The 19,854-nt window shown below is 40.7% G+C and overlaps 2 protein-coding genes across 2 annotated transcripts; both read right to left on the reverse strand.

Moving 5' to 3' along the window:
• Window positions 1-5,676: 5,676 nt before the first annotated feature.
• Window positions 5,677-7,275, reverse strand: LOC142160555 (E3 ubiquitin-protein ligase TRIM39-like). Its single transcript, XM_075215420.1, has one exon. The coding sequence runs from the start codon at window positions 7,175-7,177 to the stop codon at window positions 5,924-5,926; it is 1,254 nt and encodes a 417-aa protein (XP_075071521.1). The 5' UTR covers window positions 7,178-7,275; the 3' UTR covers window positions 5,677-5,923.
• A 6,658-nt stretch (window positions 7,276-13,933) lies between these two features.
• Window positions 13,934-16,708, reverse strand: LOC142160556 (E3 ubiquitin/ISG15 ligase TRIM25-like). The gene has a single exon (XM_075215421.1). The coding sequence runs from the start codon at window positions 16,530-16,532 to the stop codon at window positions 14,961-14,963; it is 1,572 nt and encodes a 523-aa protein (XP_075071522.1). The 5' UTR covers window positions 16,533-16,708; the 3' UTR covers window positions 13,934-14,960.
• Window positions 16,709-19,854: the final 3,146 nt, after the last annotated feature.

Genomic DNA, 19,854 nt, shown 5'->3' on the forward strand with positions numbered 1-19,854 from the left:
GATAGTCAGATGGGCCGGTCCGCCGAGCAGCAACACTCTGTGCGCTGCTCGGCGGACAGAGAGTCAGTGACAGCCGCCAATGCGAGTAATCACATGGGACGGCATCATGTGACAGGTGCCGTCCCATGTGATTACTTGCATAGGCGGCTGTCACTGACTCTTCGTCCGCCGAGCAGCGCGCAGGAAGGATGTAATAAGGTAAGTGTTGTAGTATATGTCTACAGTGTGTGTCTGTGGCTACAGTGTGCAACGGGAGTGGGGTACTATCATTGAATAACCTAACAGCAGCACATAGGCAATAACTTAACGAGGGTACCTCGTTTTAGGAAAACATTGTAACCTTTAAAAAAAGTCTAAGCACTGCTGTAGATATGGCAAAATGGTATAACCATTTGTAATATATCATTTTTAATACATTTTTGTTGTATCTTTTACATCTGTTTCATATTCCATTTTTGCGCCAGGTTAAACCATTTTGCCATATCTGTTTCTAAAGGGGAAGGGATCCCCCCTTATCACAAGGTATTTCCATTTAAGGCAGCATTTCACACTACCATTTAGGAAGCGCGGTTTATCCCACTTTTTGTATATTTTGTCTGTTAAACCACTGCTGTAGATCATTATACGCGTGCAGATGTGTCCTTTGTTAACTATCCTTACATAGTGTGGTACTGATTGATGTGCTCAGAAAATGTCATACAAAGTTATTGAGGTATGATATAGCAGTTTATAGGCAACACAGTGGATGTGTTATGTATTGCCACTTGTCATGCGGTTGTCAGCATGGTAATGTGCACACCAGTAACTTGCATTATTTTGGGATTTTCGAAATTTGAACAGTACCGGGCACTCACAAACAGTATTGCTTATGCACCAGTTTATTGACTACGTTTTGTGTGTGTGTATATCGGACATTCACAGCATTGGATGACTTTTTCAAAGTGTACTAGTCTGAGTTTAATCCATTCCACTAATCAGCTTAGAGATTGTTTGCTGTATTGTATTATTTAATGGAGCAACTCTTTTGGGTTATACTACATTGTGGCTGAACACACACTTCCAATTAGATTGTGTTTATATGCTTATGCAGATTAGTTTCAACAAATCCAGTGCACTGGTTTAAAATAAATTTATTTTATGCAACATTTCAGCAATTTACTTCTGCGCCTTGGAAATAATCTTTTATCTACCATTTATTATTCTTGGGGATTGGGACGCACCCCATCACCATTCCCAAAGGCAGCAATGTACACTAGGTAAGGTAGCGCGGAACCATTTTACTTAGTGTGTGTGTGTGGCTACAGTGTGTGTCTGTGTGGCCCCATGTTCATAGAGTGTGCGTGTATGTGTGCGCGCAGTTTTTTAATATAATATGTGAGGAAAGGGAGGATCTTAATATAGTGTGGGAGGTAGGCTATTTAATGGTGGAGTGTAGGTGGGGGCTAATTATTTAAAGTGAGGGGAAGGAACCTTTCATTTAATGCTGGGGTGGTTTAGGGCTATTAATTGAATATGGGGCTGATTTTGGGGAGGGGGGCTGAATCTGGTGGGGCAGTCCTGAATTTGGGTCACTGTTTCATAAATGTAATGTTTTATTATAATGTATGTATCAATGCCCCATGTTGGTCACACCCACAACACAATGTGGCCACGCCCACTTCGGCGGCGCCACGCAGCGGCGGCACATAGTTTATTTCCTACTGGAACTGAGGTGGGCCTGTGTACTTTAAATAAAAGGGCTGATTTTTAGTCCCAGTCCGGCCCTGGATGGGGTAGTGAGTAAATGACGCAGATCAGGTGTGTTTCCTATTTGTTCTGATTTGTCCATCAATATTGCTGTCACGTATGTAACTATAGCTGTGTCACACGCCGGTCCCATAGATAGGTGCCGGCACTGTGACTTGCCTCTGGGAACTGTGATTGAGCCTATTCCTGTTTCTAAGATACTACCTTTACACAGGTGTTCCTGTCTGCTTTGTTTGGACCTCCTTTCGATTCTCATTGGTTCTGCAGTATTACTTAAACTACCCATGGGCCTTGGCTCATTGCCTGTTCTTCGTGTTACTCAGTCTGCCTTGGTCCTGGCTGCCACTACTTGACCTCCCGTTTCGTCTCCTGCTGAACCTCTCGTTGCTGTTACCTGCTTGCTGGACTTCTGCATCTACAACCGTTGTACCTGGTACTTGTAGTTTCACGCTGTCCCGTTGAATTTCTCGCTGCTGTTACCTGCTCGCTGGGCTTCTGCAATCTACCTCCACTGTACCTGGTACCTGTAGTTCCACGCTGGTCTGCTGAACTCCTCGGTTGCTATCAAGCTTCATGTTGAAAGTCCACTGGGAGTTGATTGCTGCACCTGTGGTTAAACCTGCACACCTGTTGTTGTATTTTCATGCTGGGTTCTATTGAGACTTTCCTTGTGCTTAATCTACCCGCTGAATTACTACGGCCTGCGGCTAAGGGTGTCTGTCACTTGCAACTCCACAGTGGCCTCATCGTTTGCTCCTCTTCGCTGATACCTGCATGTTGAACTTTTTCCTGTGAATTGTCCGCTGCACTTCAGGCTAGTTCTACGGTTCAAGTTTCTGCTTTTGCCCGGCTAACCCAACAGTGCTGTTTTCTTCATTGATATGTTTATTGGAAGACATCAGTCATCTGCATTAGTTCAACGATTATTGCTGTTCTACTCTGAGAATTATCGTGATACCTGTAACCCACCTGCTACATAGAATCATCTTTATCTTCGGATCAACAGTTCTACATTCTCATTCTCTTGGAACTGTTGTTGACCAGTGATTCACATCTATCTGCCGTGTGTTACATTATTGGATCCACGCATTCTCCATTTGTCATCCTATGTTAGAACTATTGTTTACTCATCCCATGCAGTTGTCAAGAGTTACCAATTATGAAGTGGCATAATGTGATCTGCATCCTGTCTGTGTCCTAATTGCCGTGTATTCAATATCTGCCGTTATATATATATATATATATATATATATATATTAAATTCTTCCATTTCCATTGTACCATCAGTCAATATACTATTTTACAGCATTACTACCATCTCCAGTGTTTTATTATTACTATTGCTGAAGCCTGTGAATCCTGAACTCTTTACTCTGTGTTACATCATCCACCGTGTCATTGTGTGTTGCCTCCACTATCCTCTCTCAGTCCTTGCCTGGGAGACCGCAACCTGCGGAATAGGAGCTGCGGAGTCCATATCCCCTTGCGGGGATCCCTGGTGAATACCTCCTATCCGTTAGACTCCGTAATCCTGGGCAAGTCCTATATAGACAGAGGCAAGGGATCTACAAAACCACTCAGAGTCGTGACAAGCTGTATGTTATCGGTGTTGCTGTGGTTGTATCATATGGGGACTACCTTCGCCTCTTTTGGATTGAGGCTGGAGCATGTATAATGTCAACTCTTCTACCATTGTTCTGTACCTGCCTATATTTGTTTTGATTTTAGATTTATATCTAAAATATGTACACTTTTTACTACCATGTTATGTAAATTATGTTGCCACTATTTGCAATAATAATAATGTAAAATATATTTATTTCATTTAAAATCAATTTTTTTCTTTCTCCCAAATTTTTTATTGAAGAACTTTAGATTAGTACAAATTGGAAATTACGTAGTTACAAATAAAAGGGGTCATCGCAGGTAAAGTAAAACATGTATAAATTTTCATTACAATAGCAAAAGATATAAGCGTAGCGATGTAAAATCATTCTTTATATGCTAACGTTTACCATTGAAGGCAACGAGCAAGAGTATGATAGACATAATATAAGAACCATAACATTATTTTACGGAGAACACAAATTCAGTGTCACAGAGGAAATAAAAGGAAAGATATTTCATGCAGTTTCAAATAAAGACCCAAAGTCCTAAGGCACAGGGAGACCAGAAGGGGAGAAAACCTACACCAATTAAAGACAAATCTGAGAATCCTGTAGTAATACTCTACTTTCATAGAAAATCGTCTGGCAGAAGCATTCATAAAGCTGTCCCTTCAGGGGAGTGGACAAAGTAGTGATATAGCTTTCGAGATAACTTTTGCTTCTGGAGAGACACCTCCAGGGGAGGGCTGGCAAATTTTAGTCCAGGGAACAAGACTCAAGTCAGCAGCCTATTAAGAATATTTTAAAGGAGGAAAATTTAGGTGACCCAGAGACACAGCCCATGGTAGCCCAATATGGGACCAGCTAGGGGGGCAGATGCCCCACCCCCCCCCCCCCCCCCCCCAGCCCAGCCTGCCCCTGGATGTTTCCAGCCAATCCATCTGCAGAAAATAAAACATCTTTTCTTTAAATAAATGTGTGAGGAGAGCTCTCTGGATCCACATGTGGAGAATACATTTTCTAGCTGCTGCTGATATCTCCTTTAGTAATTTCTTGCTCCCCAGAGACATTCTCTCATCTGCCAAAATACCCAGAATTGCCCATTCGGGTGTAAACAGTATATAAATGACCAATTCTGCCATTGCAAATCTCCACACATGGGTCCAGAAGCCCATAATAATGGGACAGGCCCAAAGACAGTGGAACAAATCCGCCTGGGGTTCACCACATTTGGGGCAGTCATGTCATTAGAGAAGACTATTCTATGTCTGCGATGGGGTGAAAGATAACCTCTATGGAAAATACTGAGATACATTTCCACATGTGGAAGCATGAAGAAGTTTAATTGAGGTTTCCAGGTTAAAATCAATTTTAAAAAGTGGCCTTTAAAATAGCACACTTTCTTGTTTCATTCGAAACCGTTCTGGAGTCTCACTTTTCTATATTATATAGGTTTCTGCAATAGCCTTCTGCTGTAGTACACATTTATGATGAAGCTGTGGTCTGAAATGTAGAATATTTCATTTGTATTCAAGTACAATAAGACTCAGTTCCTTTAGACTTTGACACCATTGCTATCTCCTTATTTACTAACATAGTGCAAACAGCAACCGATAGCAACCAATCAATAATAAGTTTTGATCATCCAGTTACAAGTAAGACCAGGACTGTCCAACTAGTGGCCACAGACTTGATGTGGTCCTTAAAACGTTTGTGTCCTCCACCTTTCCTAAGAAACTTCATACACGTCACTAAATGACTGAATTTCTGTAACAGTATCTGGCCTGCCAGGACCATGTAGATATTGTATATAGCTTGTACTTTGCCTGTAAATATTTTCTGAGTTATACTAATGACCGTATTGTTTGCTAGCACTAAACATTTGTTTTCTATGATGATATCATACATTGGTCTACGCTTTATCTTTTATTTATTTATTTTATTCATTACTAAAGCAGCAAATCATATGATAGAAGCAGAGCACAATATGTATATAACAGTATTGTTTTGATGTCTGAAAACCTTTGATCACATAATAAAGACGGAATATAAAACATTTTGTAGAATTACAATGAGAAGCAATTGTTTATCATCACGTGGTGAAGTGTAGTCTTGAGGCTAGGAATGGTGGAATAATGTTTTCCTATATTTTCGGCCCCAGTGACTATATCAGTTAGCTCCTGATTCTCATCCAATTATTACATATACTACATAATATATAATCAATTTATATATATATATATATATATGTATATATATATATATATATATATATATATATATATATATCACTCTCTCTCCCCCTCTCTCTCTATCTCTCTCTCTCTCTCTCTCTCTCTCTCTATATATATATATATATATATATATATAAAATGCAGAATATATTTTAGGTGTGATTGCAAACATTCGTAGCAGAAGTGTATGGATTAGTAGAAATGTGACAAATGTAACACAGAACATTCCGAAATATCCTCTCACACTTATTAAAAACATAATTGGATTTAAACTTAGCAGTATTAAATGATTCTAGATAATAATTTTAACCCAACAATTACATAATATTATTAGTTTCACTTAGCGATTCTCACCTGACCACCCAACCCCACCCGGATTGCGGCATAGAGAGGCTCGGTAAAGGTAGTACTGAAGGTGTGCAAGAGTGTAATTGGGGTACCTAAATTATAAAAAGACAGTTGTCCAGCCTCATAATCTAGATATATACCCAATCGCATAGATTGCTTAAGAGAAAATGACTGAGAAAGAACAATTTGACCACCATCATGCCGAAATGAATAATCTTTATAGCTTCTAACTAAACACCACGACTCTGCTGTGTTCCCAAACACTGAATCGACACCTTCCCTGACTATACTGTCATAGGACAGTCCTACCCTCCAGTAGTTAGAACCATATATCTCAGCTTCCCAGTAATGTTGTCCTGAGCAAAGACTTGTTTCACTTAAGACCTGGTAAGATTCAAATCTCTTATCTGTATCATCAATATCATCATTTGTTTCTGTGCCATATGCAATTTTTAAATCAGTTGACACAACTACATTACTAGCAGCTGTATCTTTATCCAGTAGTATCTCTGAATTCTCTGGAACGTAGAGTCGGCTCTTTGCGCTATCTACAATATCAGCCAATCCATTGTGCAAGTTCAATGAGAGCAAAATCTCATTCATGTCAGCTATAGCAGGGACAGTTTTGTGATCACTGTTCTCAACATTACAAAAGTCACCTCTGCCTGATTCCTGTTCTTGTAGCACAGTCACTGGATCAGTCACGTTACACAGCTTCTCAATGTGACAGATCTTACTGCATAGTCCATCCCTCTTTATCTCCAGCTGCTGGATTAAGTTAGATATAGGGTTTGTATTCTGTTTTACTTCTCTGGTTATGTCATCCAGGACTTGGGCTTCAAGAGTTTGCAGCTTTTCCTGGATCTCTTTAAAGACAGCAGTGACTCTCTCGGTTATACCGGCTGCTTTGTCTTCTGCTTTCTTTCTGTTCTTCTGATGACTCTGCACATTTTTCTCAGTCTCGTCTCTCTTTAAGGTCAGTTGTCTGAGAATCTTCCTTAGTTTCTCCTTCTTTTTATTAGACGCATTATATATCGGCTCCACCTGATGTCCACGGTGCTTTCCATCTTGCTTACAAAACACACAGATACAGGCAGCATCTTTGGCACAGTAATACTCCAGGACTCTCTTGTGGACGGAGCATTTTCTGTTCCCCAGGGAAGTGGTGGGATCAGATAAGACGTGTTCTTCTGCCTTGCTGTGTACTCTCAGGTGATTCTCACACAGAGAAGCTTCACACATCAGACAGGATTTAACAGCAGGTACAGGAGAGTGAATACAGTATGTACAGGAGATCCCAGTCTTCTCCTGCTTTGGATGTAAACTCAGAACACGCTCTGCAATTTTACGTAGAGTTATATTCTTCAGCAGTTCAGGACGCCTCTTGAATTCGAATCTGCATACAGGACAGCTATATTCTCCATATTCTGTTTTTTGATCCAGAAAATGATTAATACAGACCTGGCAGAAGGTGTGTCCACATCTCAGATTGACAGGATCCGTGTAAGGGCTCAGACAGATGGAACAGTTCAGCTCGTCTCTCAGATCAGCAGACGCCATTACTGACTACAGGAGAAGGAAATGAAACTAAATGTCTCGTTTACTTATTAACACTAACATACCTTGGAACTTCCTGACTATTTGGCTTGAAAAAAAAAAAACTTGATAGTTTAAATTATTTTTTTTTAGCTTTGCTTTGCTTCACTTAAATTGATCATATTTTATCTTCACAGAATATAATGTCAGCGGTTTGGAGACAGTCATTGAAGTTCCCATAGAGTTTCGTAGAAGTGGGCTGTGGTTATGCAAACTAGACAATAAAGGCTTTCAACACAAATTGCTCATCTGATCTGTAAACAGCTGTTACTGAATGTATGCATCTGATGACTTGCTTGAAAAATAATATCCAGTATATCATTCTAAAATAATTGTCTATAGCCCTTAATCCCTAGGTCAATCACATCCACTACATATATGGATTTCACGTACATGAACATTCATCACAGTATAAAGAGTAAAAGATAAACCAACACAACGGGTGTGCCACTTGTGGGTTACTTGGAGTAATAACTTTTAACCAAATAAATTTATTTTGTGGCCTAAAAGTTAAGGGTTTTTTTCTGCCATCAAAATGTTAGGGCCACACAAAAATCCAGAAGAAGTGACAGCTTTTGGGACACAGAAAACATGGATTTTGTGTCATATACTGTACTTGTCCTATTGTGCAAATCCCTACACTGAGTTCTCATGGCCTCCAGAATAACCATCTGTAATGTCAAACAAGATATTCTAGAAACAGTTTCTTGGAGGAATCATCCCTGATGTTGGGGGTAGTAGTTGTCAAGAACACAAAGTAAAATACCAGTAACCAGTCTCTGAAGTATTATATACATACTAGCAGCAAAATCTCTGGAAAAGTGGATGAAACACTGGTAGTAGTCTCTGCAGTACATGATAGCACAGAGATGACACGGTTACTGGAACCATGGAAGACGCACTGGTAGTAGTCTCTGGAGTATAGGATAGCACAGAGATGACACGGTTACTGGAACTCTGGAAGAAGCACTGGTAGTAGTCTCTGCAGTACAGGATAGCACAGAGATGACACGGTTACTGGAACTCTGGAAGAAACACTGGTAGTAGTCTCTGCAGTACAGGATATCACAGTGATGACAATGTTACTGGAACACTGGATGAAACACTGGTAGTAGTAGCTCCGGTACAGGTTAGCACAGCGATGATAAGATTACTGGAACCCTGGAAGAAATACTGGTAGTAGTCTCTGGAGTACAGGATAGCACAGTGATGACAAGGTTACTGAAACTCTGGAAGAAGAACTGGTGGTAGTCTCTGGAGTACAGTGGCGGATCCAGAGGCAGCGATCGGGGCAATCGCCCCACCCCCCCCAGCAGCAGAAAGCCTATCTTTAAATTGGGCCCTAGATGCCGATCAAAATAGGGAGGGGATGGGGACATTCACAGACAGGTGCGTGACCAAACGTAGGCCAGCCAATCAGAGTAAAGGAGGGACGTGATTATGCAAAATCACCCCCCCCCCCAAAAAAAAAATAAAAAAAATAAAAATAAAAATTAAAGTCCAAGTCGGTTCCTGCTGGAGTACAGAATAGCACAGTGATGACAAAGTTACTGGAACTCTGGATGAAACACTGGTCGTGGTCTCTCCAGTACAGTATAGCCCAGTGATGACAAGGTTACTGGAACTGAAACACTGGTAGTAGTTTCAGGATGGCAGCAAGTGCACAATATTGTAAGATGGAAGCAAGGTTACTGGAGCACTGAATAAATAACATCTCTGCATCTAGATTCAGCACGATCTCTGAACTAAGGTATCTGAGCACAGCCTCTGAATAAAGGAAATTCACGGTACTTGGAACCAGAAATTGAGCATGGTTTCTGGAACAAAAATTTGAGCACAAGATAGAGCAAATACCCTGGAATGTAGATAAGATTGCAATGGCAGCCGTGTCACTGTCAGTGGGAGCAGTCGAGTAGCATGGTGTGAAAGTGCCTAGTGCCAATGATAGGATCATAAATATATAATTCTATAAAGACTCCATTTTTCTGCATGAGAGGGTGTGATGAAATAGTCTAGGACCTGGGACGAAGGAGAGAACGTCCTGGCATTGCCCAGGATTGGGTTTGCGGCAAAGCTGTGTGAAGACAACCTTACTGTCCCTTCAGTAAGAAGGGAGAGCCATGTTGAGAGAGAGAGAGGACCAATGCATATGGAAGTTTGACAGCACTGAGTGGTGAAGGAGCTCTTCAAATACCCAGGAAAGAGGAGGACAAGAGAGAGTCCTTAGAAGGGTAAAGATCCCATGCAGTAAAGAGAGAAATACACCAAAGGGGGTCGCTGCATGTCCTGAAAGCAGAGGGTCAGCAGTTGTGACTGTGAGAACTGCACTAAGTGCCGGATCCCAGTGGACATAGCCCCCACAGAAGTGGGATGAGTGAAAAAGCTGAGAGTGTACCTGAGATTGCACCAGAGTCAAGTAAGTGATGAGTACGGCTGAGAGGACACAAAAGAAGAATTTGAGAATGTGTGGAACTACCTCAAACTTGGCACTTCAAACTTACCCACTTTGTTCAGAAAAATGCTCCCATAGCACGGAACAGCTGTGGAAGAAATCACATTTACATGTTAACTTCTTTCACTTCAAGTTCATTCTCTCCTATTACAGTTCTGCCCTAACACTCTCTAAACAGTTCTACTTCAAGGCCCCATTGCCTTTTTACCACATTCACCTCCCTCCTCTCCCCTCCCTTCCCCTCCTCACTCTCTGCTCTCGACTTTACTTCCCACTTAACCTCCAAAATTGAGTCCATGCTTCATAATATCTCCCATCAGTCCCTTCTTGTCCCAAACTCTCCCCCCTCCCTACCCACCTTGTCCCCCATCCAACCCTCCTCTGTGGATGCTATATGCACACTTTGCTCCTGTCATCCCCACTTGCTAGCCCACCCACCTTCTCTTCCTTCACTCTGGTATCTGCAGATGAAGTCTACACCCTGCTTTCCTCCTCACCCCCCTCCATCTGCCCACATGACTCCATCCCCTCTCACCTTCTCCGCTCCCTCTCTCTCTTGGCCTACTCCCACCTTGGACACCTCCTCAATCTTTTCCTCCTCTCTGATGCTTTCTACTGCTCCTTCAAACATGCTGTCCTTTCCCCTATACTAAAAAGGCACCTGCCGCTGGATCACTTATAAATAACTTATGGTATAAATTTATTTAAATTAATAGTGCAGTGCTCCAAATTATATAATTACAAATGTACTGATTTTTGTATTGGGATGTATTTTGTATGGAAATGATTTTATTTCTGAGACAGTACGTCATGATTTGGTTTTGTAACTTTTCTAGAGGATATCCCAATTAGACATATGTGTGGAGGAAATGTATTTTCTGACGCTGTCTGAAGGCCGGGTAATATCTTGTTAATTAGACCTTACATCTCAGTGACCAACACGTCTTTCTAGCCTGAAAGCACAGCAGGGGGCCGTTACCCGTTATTGTGCCTTGTTAAAGAGACAGGAAAGATCTGAACAATGTAGACAGTAAGTTTTAGGAAATCCCAGATTGATGTGAATTTTGTAAGTTAAATTGGGTTTAAATGCAAGATTAGAAAATATATTACATCCTGATGTTAAATTATCTGATGTAATATATCAGACGTTTCACTGCCTGGTTGGATCAGTGGGCTGAATTACCCCCTGCCAGCATTTGTGTCAGAATCTGTATAAAAAGAGCTCTTTTTGACCGTGTAATGTATTATTCCACCTGTAACTCTTGGAAAGATCACTAGTACCATAAACTGGCAGATAATTGTCCTTATTGGGACTACTTGAGCTAATAAAACAGCACTGCTTCAAGGTCCTGCTTTGACGGCTACTTACCTGCTGTAAGTCCTGTGTCCTACAGATTAGACCAATCTAATCGGTTATCCAGCTGTTCTGAGGTTGGAACCCAGCATTCAGTACCAACGCTCTGTCTGCTACCCCGCAGCTCTGGCCAATGTGATAGACCAGGGGAAACCATCCACAGCAACCCTGATCTAAAGGAAGACGTCAGATGTACCAGCCCAGGTGCTGTCACAGCGTCGCTTGAGCCCTCCTCTCTCTAATTACAGCCCTATCTCCCTCCTTCCTTTTGCCTCCAAACTACTTAAATGGGTTGTCTACAACTGTTTCACCTCCTTTTTTCTCATCTCACCCCCTCCTTGACCCAACCCAATCAAGATTTCGCTCCCTCTGCTCCACAGAAACTGCCATCACTAAGGTCACTAACGACCTTCTCTTTGCCAAATCCAATCTATAGGCCTCTGTGACACTGTCCTCTCCTGGTTTTCCTCCTACCTCAGCAACCGCTCCTTTTCAGTCTTTACACACGACTCCACTTCTCCCTTCTTCCCTTTACCTGTTTGAGTTCCCCAAAGATCTGTTCTTGGCTCCCATCTCTTCTGCCTGCCTCTACACCTCCGCCATTGGAGACCTCATGAGCTCATTTGACCTCCAGTACCACATGTATGCTGATGACACCCAAATCTATCTTTCCTCCCCTGACCTCCCTCCTTCGGTTATGTCTTGTGTCTCCTGCAGTCTCTCAGCCATCTCATTTTGTATGTTCCTTTTCTTAAACTCACTGTTTCCAAGAGTGAAATATTCTTCTTCCCATCCTCCAGGACTCCCTCACATCCCCCATCTCTCTTTCTGTTTTTAACACTACCCACTTTTCTGTCCCTCAAGCCCACTGCCTAGGAGTCTTCGTCAACTCTTCCCTCTTCTTCAAACCTCACATTTAATCCCTCTCCAATTTCTGTCACCTACACCTAGATCCAAGATATGGCCCTTTCTCACCATGGAAGCCACCAAAACTCTTATTCTCTGCCTCATAATCTCTCACCTTGATAACTTCAAATTCCTTCTCTTTGGCCTTCTCAACTCCAGAAATGACCATCACTCTCACTCACTGTCCTGTAATAACTTGATCTGCATTACCAAGTTATCTGTGTGTAATTTGTTTAATCAGTATGTTTGGTATTTGTATTCTTTTGTTTTTAATGTATTATGTTCTGTTTTGTTCTATGCTCTCTGTACGGCGCTGCAGACCCTTTGTGGTGTCCTATAAATAAACGGTAATACTCATTATGTAAAGTGTTATGGAACACTGCTGTTTAGCTAATTTGGAACTGCTATCTACAATGGTAGGCTACAGTTAGTGCAGGAAGTGAGGAGATTGAATTATCTTATGACATCTTAAGACTTTGAAATTAAGACATACATCTGTTTTTATCCACAATACTTTTGTGTCATTTTTTTTCCCTTTAACTGCTACACCTGTACTTAGGCAAACAACACAGTCTATGTGGACACTGTCTTTGTGTTCACACACATAAAACTATTGGCGAAAATTGCAATCATGACAGGTCCCTTGGGCTCATGGGGCCTGGACTCCTTGACTACATCAATAAGGACTTCCACTGGATTCCCCCCTGCTATGAATGGCAGTCATGGGTGGATGTAGACATTTTGTTTAGAGGGAGCTGTTTATCAATTATTTTGACCTTGTAACAAAAATACAGCTGTTTATGTACAACCGGATTTCCTCTGTTGTGTCATGTTATTGTAGTTTATTTTATCTTTTTAAATACTTTTTTTTACTCCCACCAAAGGCTACAACCCCACCAAGATTCCATGGCTTGATCCACAGATAGAGTAAGAAAAGATCCTTACCTGGTTATCCTCTGCTAATGCTAATGTGAAGGGTTCATGGTGGCCTTTTATGGTCTCTTTTGCCTTTGCTAGCTTGTGGGTAGGGCAAACAATTCCATTTCTATTGCGACTGATAGCAGCAATAGAAAATCAGTTATCAATGCAATTTAACCAAGAAAATATTGCCGGAGGGATACTGGCTGGCAGTGTCAAGATGAGTCTTGGTACATCTGTGCATACATGTCCTTTTTTTCCGGTTCCACTACCCCTCAAAAAAATGTAAAAAAATATTTTAAAAAAAATGTTATTATTTTGTCCCTATTCCGATTAGAAAAAAATGCTTTATATAAGTAAAGAAAGCTTTCTTTCTACGAATTTAACTAAGTCTTACTTTCCTAACATGCACACAGACAGAGAGAGACTAAGGGCAATTTAATAGCAGACAATTAACCTACTGGTATGTTTTTGGAGTGTGGGAGGAAACCGGAGCAAACTCACACAAACACAGGGAGAACATACAAACTCCACACAGATAAGCCCATGGTCGAAAATCAAACTCATGACACCAGTGCTGTGAGGCAGAAGTGCTAACTACTGAGCCACCGTGCTGCTCAAAGGGATCATTCAAGGATCCCCCCCATAACCACCTGCACTGGAAAGTATATATATATATATATATATATATATATATATATATATAAAACAGAATTAAAAAATATTACAAATGCTACAAATATAAAACCCATAGCAGATTGACAAACATTTGACAACATTATTTTATTAAAACTGGAAGGTAACATAAAATCACAATTTGACATTGATATATACCAGAGATTATGTATAACTGAGCTGAATAATATACCTGAAATAGCTGGAGCATTTATACTTAACTATGTTCCTTATGTTCTCTTTCACAAACCTGGAACAAGTTGGAATGTTAGGAAGATTCTGTAACAGAGCAGGCAGAGTGAGAGTGACTTGGCAGTCTTGCTTTGTGGAAAAGTACGTTGTGGATTTGTTGATTCATACACAGGGGAGGACAGTAATGTAACAGCAACGGAAATGACTGCAATCTCAACTTTCTGACCCCATCAGGACCCTGTCCTAAAGATGTGGGAGAAGTTTCAGTTCTCTCTAGTGGAGCGAGGTTACAATTTACCCTTTAACAGAGCTGCATTATAACATCAGGTTAACGCTGAAATGTAATTGTCCTGCATGGTTGTAACTGTCCTCCATGGTTGGTATCTGAAGATTTATATGTATATTTACTAAACTGCGGGTTTGAAAAAGTGGAGATGTTGCCTATAGCAACCAATCAGATTCTAGCTGTCATTTTGTAGAATGTACTAAATAAATGAGAACTAGAATCCGATTGGTTGCTATAGGCAACATCTCCACTTTTTCAAACCCGCAGTTTAGTAAATATACCCGTTAGTGTTTCATTGTCAAACTTTACAATCTGATAATACATGAATTCCTCAATTTTCTAACAAAGTACTTGACAGATAAGGCTAGTACTCTTTGCCTATGGTGAGGCCGTTTCTGTTATTGATGGGCATACATCCATACAGAACAAAACATACTGGGAACCCATTATTCAGGCTCATAGTAAAATTTGTCCATCACTGTTGAAAAGAAAAAAAAATGCATTAGGTATCATATTTTTAATACCAATAACATTTTGAAATCAAATTGAATTTAATACACAGTGTTTCCGATTATCATCCAGACATCCTACCATACAGTGTTCATACCTCCTGATTATAACCCATACATCTCACCATACAGTATCTTTATCGTCTGATTTTGATCCACCCATTATCTGTTACCCAGAATGCAGCATGGAGGGGCTCAGTGAAGGTGGCATTGAAGGTGTGTAAGTGTCTGATCGGGTGACACAACTCATAAAAGGACATCTGCCCGGCCTCGTAATCCAGATATATTCCGTATCTATTACAGGTCATTTCAGAAAGCAGCTGAATGTCTTTACTGTCATGTCTAACTGAATACTCATTATACCATCTGCAAAAGCACCAAGACTTATTATTATTTCCAATCCAAGACTTTTCCCCTTTGGTTTTCGTACTGGCATAGGTCATGCCCACCATCCAGTATTCCAATTCACTGGTCTCCACTTCCCAATAATGTTGTCCTGACAAAAATTCCTTTATGCTGAGAACTTGATATTGTTGAAATCTCTCCGGTGTTTCCTTACGGCGTTGGTTTATTACCGACCAATATGCCGATTTCAAATCTCTTGAAACGGCTACATTACTGGCAGCCGTGTCTAGATCTAGTAATACATCTGATGTTTCAGGCACATTAAAGTCTTTCCTTGTCTTAGTAACAACATTGTCTAAGCCATCATGTAAAGTAAGAGCAATTAGAAACTCATTCACGTCCAAAGCATTGTGGACGTTGTTGTCTACTTGCTCTTTGATGTCATTCTCTCCTTCTGCGGTATCGCACATGTCTGCTGCCGATCCTTTCGAGAAAGTCACTGGATTAGTCATGTTACACAGCTCCTCAATGTGACACATCTCCTTGGACAACTGGTCCTTCTTTTTTTCCAGCTGCTGGACCAGGTCAGAGATGGAGAATAAAACCTGCTCTTCTTGCCTGAAGATCTCACTCTGGACTCTCTTCTCTAGGTCCTCCAGCTGTCTCCTGATGTCTCTAAACAAGGCACTGACTTTTCCTGTTATAACAGCTACTTTGCTGGGGATTTCATTCTTACGTTCCATCAGACTCTGGACTCTTTCCTCGGTCCATTCTCTCTCTGAAGTCAGTTTGTTCAGAACATTCCTTAGTTCCTCTCTTCGCTTCTTGTTGGCCTCATTCAGTGGTTCCAATTCGTGTGTCCTGTGCTTCTCAGCCACACAGTACACACAGATGCAGACAGCATCTTCGTAGCAGTAATATTCCATGACTTTGTTGTGGACAGAGCATTTTAAGTTGTGGAAGAGAGATGTGGGCTCCGCTAAGACGTGTTCTGCTGACTTGCTGTGTACTCTCAGGTGATCATCGCACAGAGAAGCTTCGCACAGTAGACATGTTTTAATAGCAGGAACAGGAGAGTGAATACAGTTTGTGCAGAATATTGGATTCTCCTCCTGCTTTGGCTGAGTATACAGGACATGTTCTGTTATATCAGACAGAGTTATGTTCTCACTTAGTGCAGGATCCTCTGGGATATCTTCTGTGCAGTCAGGACAGGTGTAATCTCCAGATCCCTCCTGTCTATACAGCTGACAATCAATACAGAGGCGGCAGAAGTTGTGTCCACATCTCAGAGTTACAGGGTCTGAGCAGATTTTCTCGCAGATTAAGCAGCTCTGCTTTTCTTGCATAGTTGCAGATGCCATGGCTACAACAGGAAGAAATGAAATCTATTTCTTTTTCAAGCTTGTGACAAATTCCTAGTACATGTGATTTACTCAGCAAATAAGGTTCATAGTTTGAAACTGAAATCCTAGATCGTAAGGTTTAGCAGGGTAGAGTTAGTGAGCAGGAATGAGTCTATATCCTAGTGTCAGGGCTACGGCTCTGTCATTGTTAGGAAACGAAACTTAAATATCTCTAGTGTCACAACTGGGTGTGTTATCTTACTGTAGATTTATTTTACACCCTTTAGCTTCCAAGTTTTAACTATGAACTGCATGCATTTTACTACAGTTAGGTATATAATAGCAAGCTACAATGTTTAGCCATTTACATGCCCAGAAACCTCCTTTTCTATGTGTGTGCTCTCTTTCTTGCTTTTACTCTATTATGTCATTGTGGAACGGTGTCAGGTTGACAGGTACAGTATGCATTTCCATGATGAATTCTTTTGCAAATATGTTTTCCCATATAGTGGTAAGTATAATATCCTGTGCTGATTTAACACACACTTGCTTACTTTTTAACTCTGTACCGGAGTACAGGTCATGTGACAAAGGGTAGGAGGGGGCGTGACGACATTGTTACGTCACTTAAGCCCCACCTTCACTAACAAATATAGAAATTCAAGGTTTTGAATATCGGGGGCGGTGCTTAATGACAGGATTAAGCCCACCCCCTTTTTTCAATACCATGAATTTTGACATTTTATAGGATCCGGAAGGTTTGCCTACTCTTCCAGGAGTCCAGGAGGACTCCCCGAAATTCGAGAGCCTCCCGGAAATTCCGGGAGAGTAGGCAAGCATGATTTAACATATTCATTATTCTATATTACACTCCTCAATTGACTTTTCTACTTTGAAAAGTTGCTTTAAACTTAAACGCTTATTATATTTCATTGATCAATGTTTTTAATTCTGTGTACAAATGGAACATATTCCTGCTCACTAATTGTTAAGCAACTGCATATTGTTTATACTATTTTCTGTATTCTGTTAACACATAACAAACCACTGCCCACTGACCTTCTCCACGATTCTGTTATCATTGTTTTAATTTGGAATATAATACTTGAATACATAAAACACCAACTTACCCATATATACATACAGATAAATATTATATATTATGACTGTCCGTAGTGGGCTGGTATGCTATACCAACCTCTCCTGCCGCCTTCATTGTAAAATTATCAGACCGGCACTTCTAAATTACCATTTCGAACACAAAAGTCTACAAAAGTCCGATCCCTTGAGTATACCTTTTACCAGAAACGTAACAACGGCGGTGCGTGCGGTGCGACCGCCCAGGGCGCAATGCCTAGTGGGGGCGCAACACCCGCCCGCCCGCCCTTTCCATACCATCAGTGAAAAGCAATCTAGTCTTGCGGTGGCATTTTGCCAATTGAAGACAGCCAGCGGCGCAAGGAGTAGGGCGCCTGCTTCCTGCTCTTGCAGCGTCCTGGAACACAGGTGAGGAGGATCCGGCACAGATAACAATTAACTGGGCTACTATTATTACTACTTTCATGTATTTTTTATTTAAAACATTTGTATTTATTATTTTTAGCATTTCTTTTGTTAGCCCATTTGTGTCATAATAACCATGCTTCCAATGTGAACACAGTTGTTGTTACAATGTCTATATGTGCCCAATACTATGTCTTATATTGCATTGAAAAAGAGATGGATATGCTTGAGATTTGGATACATGTGTAAGCTTTTATATGCTGACATTTATTATCTGAGTGCTGTTCATCGTCTTTTAACCTACCACTCCCTTTAATGTTACACTCAATGAGCATCAGCACTTTGGAACACTGCGGTTTCCTGGTAAGAAAATCTTCATGTTCTAAATCGACCATGTGACCTTGCCCTTAGCGATTAAATACCCGTACGTGTTGACACACATGGAGTAAAATTCCACCAGACAGGTGTAACAGGAAACAATACAAGCAGAATGTGACCGTAGCTACTGCCTAACAAGGAAATTTAATATTGTACCTGAATGTGTATAACTCACAATGGAGCAAAAACCATTACAAACATCTTTAATTTCTTGAAATATGCACAGAAAGCTTAGAAGCAGAAAAACCCCAGCAGTGCAAAAAAACCCCAGCAGAGTTCCTCTTCCTCCCAGGGTTGGGGGTGCCAGGATAATTAAGATTGTGATGCCTGGATTGGCCCATTGACATCCCAATGGTCCCAGTCTAATTGCCACTTTATTAAGTATAAAATTAAATTTATATCCGTCATAGTTCAATTGGGAAGAAAATCCAAAAATGGGAAGAATTCCCATTAAAAAACACCCCCCCAAAAACCACAACAAACAACTGCCCTGTAACTTGGAGGTAATTGGATGCTCTACACTGCCAGTAAGCATGGGAAAATGCTTGTGATTGGCTGGCAATGAAAAGAAGTCCCGGGCAATCTCTACTTTGATAGGTCATTTCTCATGGCTTGTGTTTTTTTAGCTTATATTTTTCTTACTTCATTTGGACTATCATAAATAAAGAAAAAAAAATATTTTGTTTATATTGAAACCCTCCTCTGGTAAGGCATTATACAATCTTGTACTGAGTGATCGTGGCTCTTTTGGGTTCATCATATTCTAACCGCAATAACTGCAATTTATCTATATATCTATATATACAATATATACATATATATCTATGTGTATACATTTATATTTATAAATGTCTATCTATAATATATATATATATATATATATATATATATATATATATATATATATATATATATAGATCCTCAATTATTCAAATAAAATGAACAGACCAGCGACAACAAGTCAAAGAATACAAAATAATTTTAATAAAGAAGTAAACAAAGCATAAGATACATTACAAAACATTTCCTGCCCAACAACAATCGTTTCAGTTCCCTTTACTTTCATAAAACCTAAGACCAGTGAGCATGGTAGTTTTCTGGAACATGGTGCAATAGTGGACAATAACGCATTGTTCATTTATTTACAAAACAAAGTTGAAACCTGTGGCCTTTATGCATCATTTATAGAGATGCTCGGGCTCGGTTTTCTGAAAACCGAGCCCACCCGAACTTAGGGGATCCAAGTATGCTTGCGGTACTTTTGCACTTCCTCGGACTTGAATGGAGGCAAAACGTCATTGTTGCGTTGTCGGATCTCACAGGTTTTGGATTCCATAAGTACCTCCCTCCCCAGGAGATCCAGTGCCATTGCTCACACAGAAACAGGGGTAGCAGTGTTCTTGTCACTCTCCAGTCTCCAGTGCCATTGCTCAGTGCCATTGCTCACACAGAAACAGGG

Source organism: Mixophyes fleayi, chromosome 6 (genome assembly GCF_038048845.1).
Source record: "Mixophyes fleayi isolate aMixFle1 chromosome 6, aMixFle1.hap1, whole genome shotgun sequence".
In the NCBI taxonomy this organism is placed as follows: domain Eukaryota; kingdom Metazoa; phylum Chordata; class Amphibia; order Anura; family Limnodynastidae; genus Mixophyes; species Mixophyes fleayi.

Bases quoted from the DNA above. Each gene is read 5' to 3' on its own strand.
- LOC142160555 (XM_075215420.1), bottom strand. From the start codon at position 7,177: ATGTGTGAAGCTTCTCTGTGTGAGAATCACCTGAGAGTACACAGCAAG.
- LOC142160556 (XM_075215421.1), bottom strand. From the start codon at position 16,532: ATGGCATCTGCAACTATGCAAGAAAAGCAGAGCTGCTTAATCTGCGAG.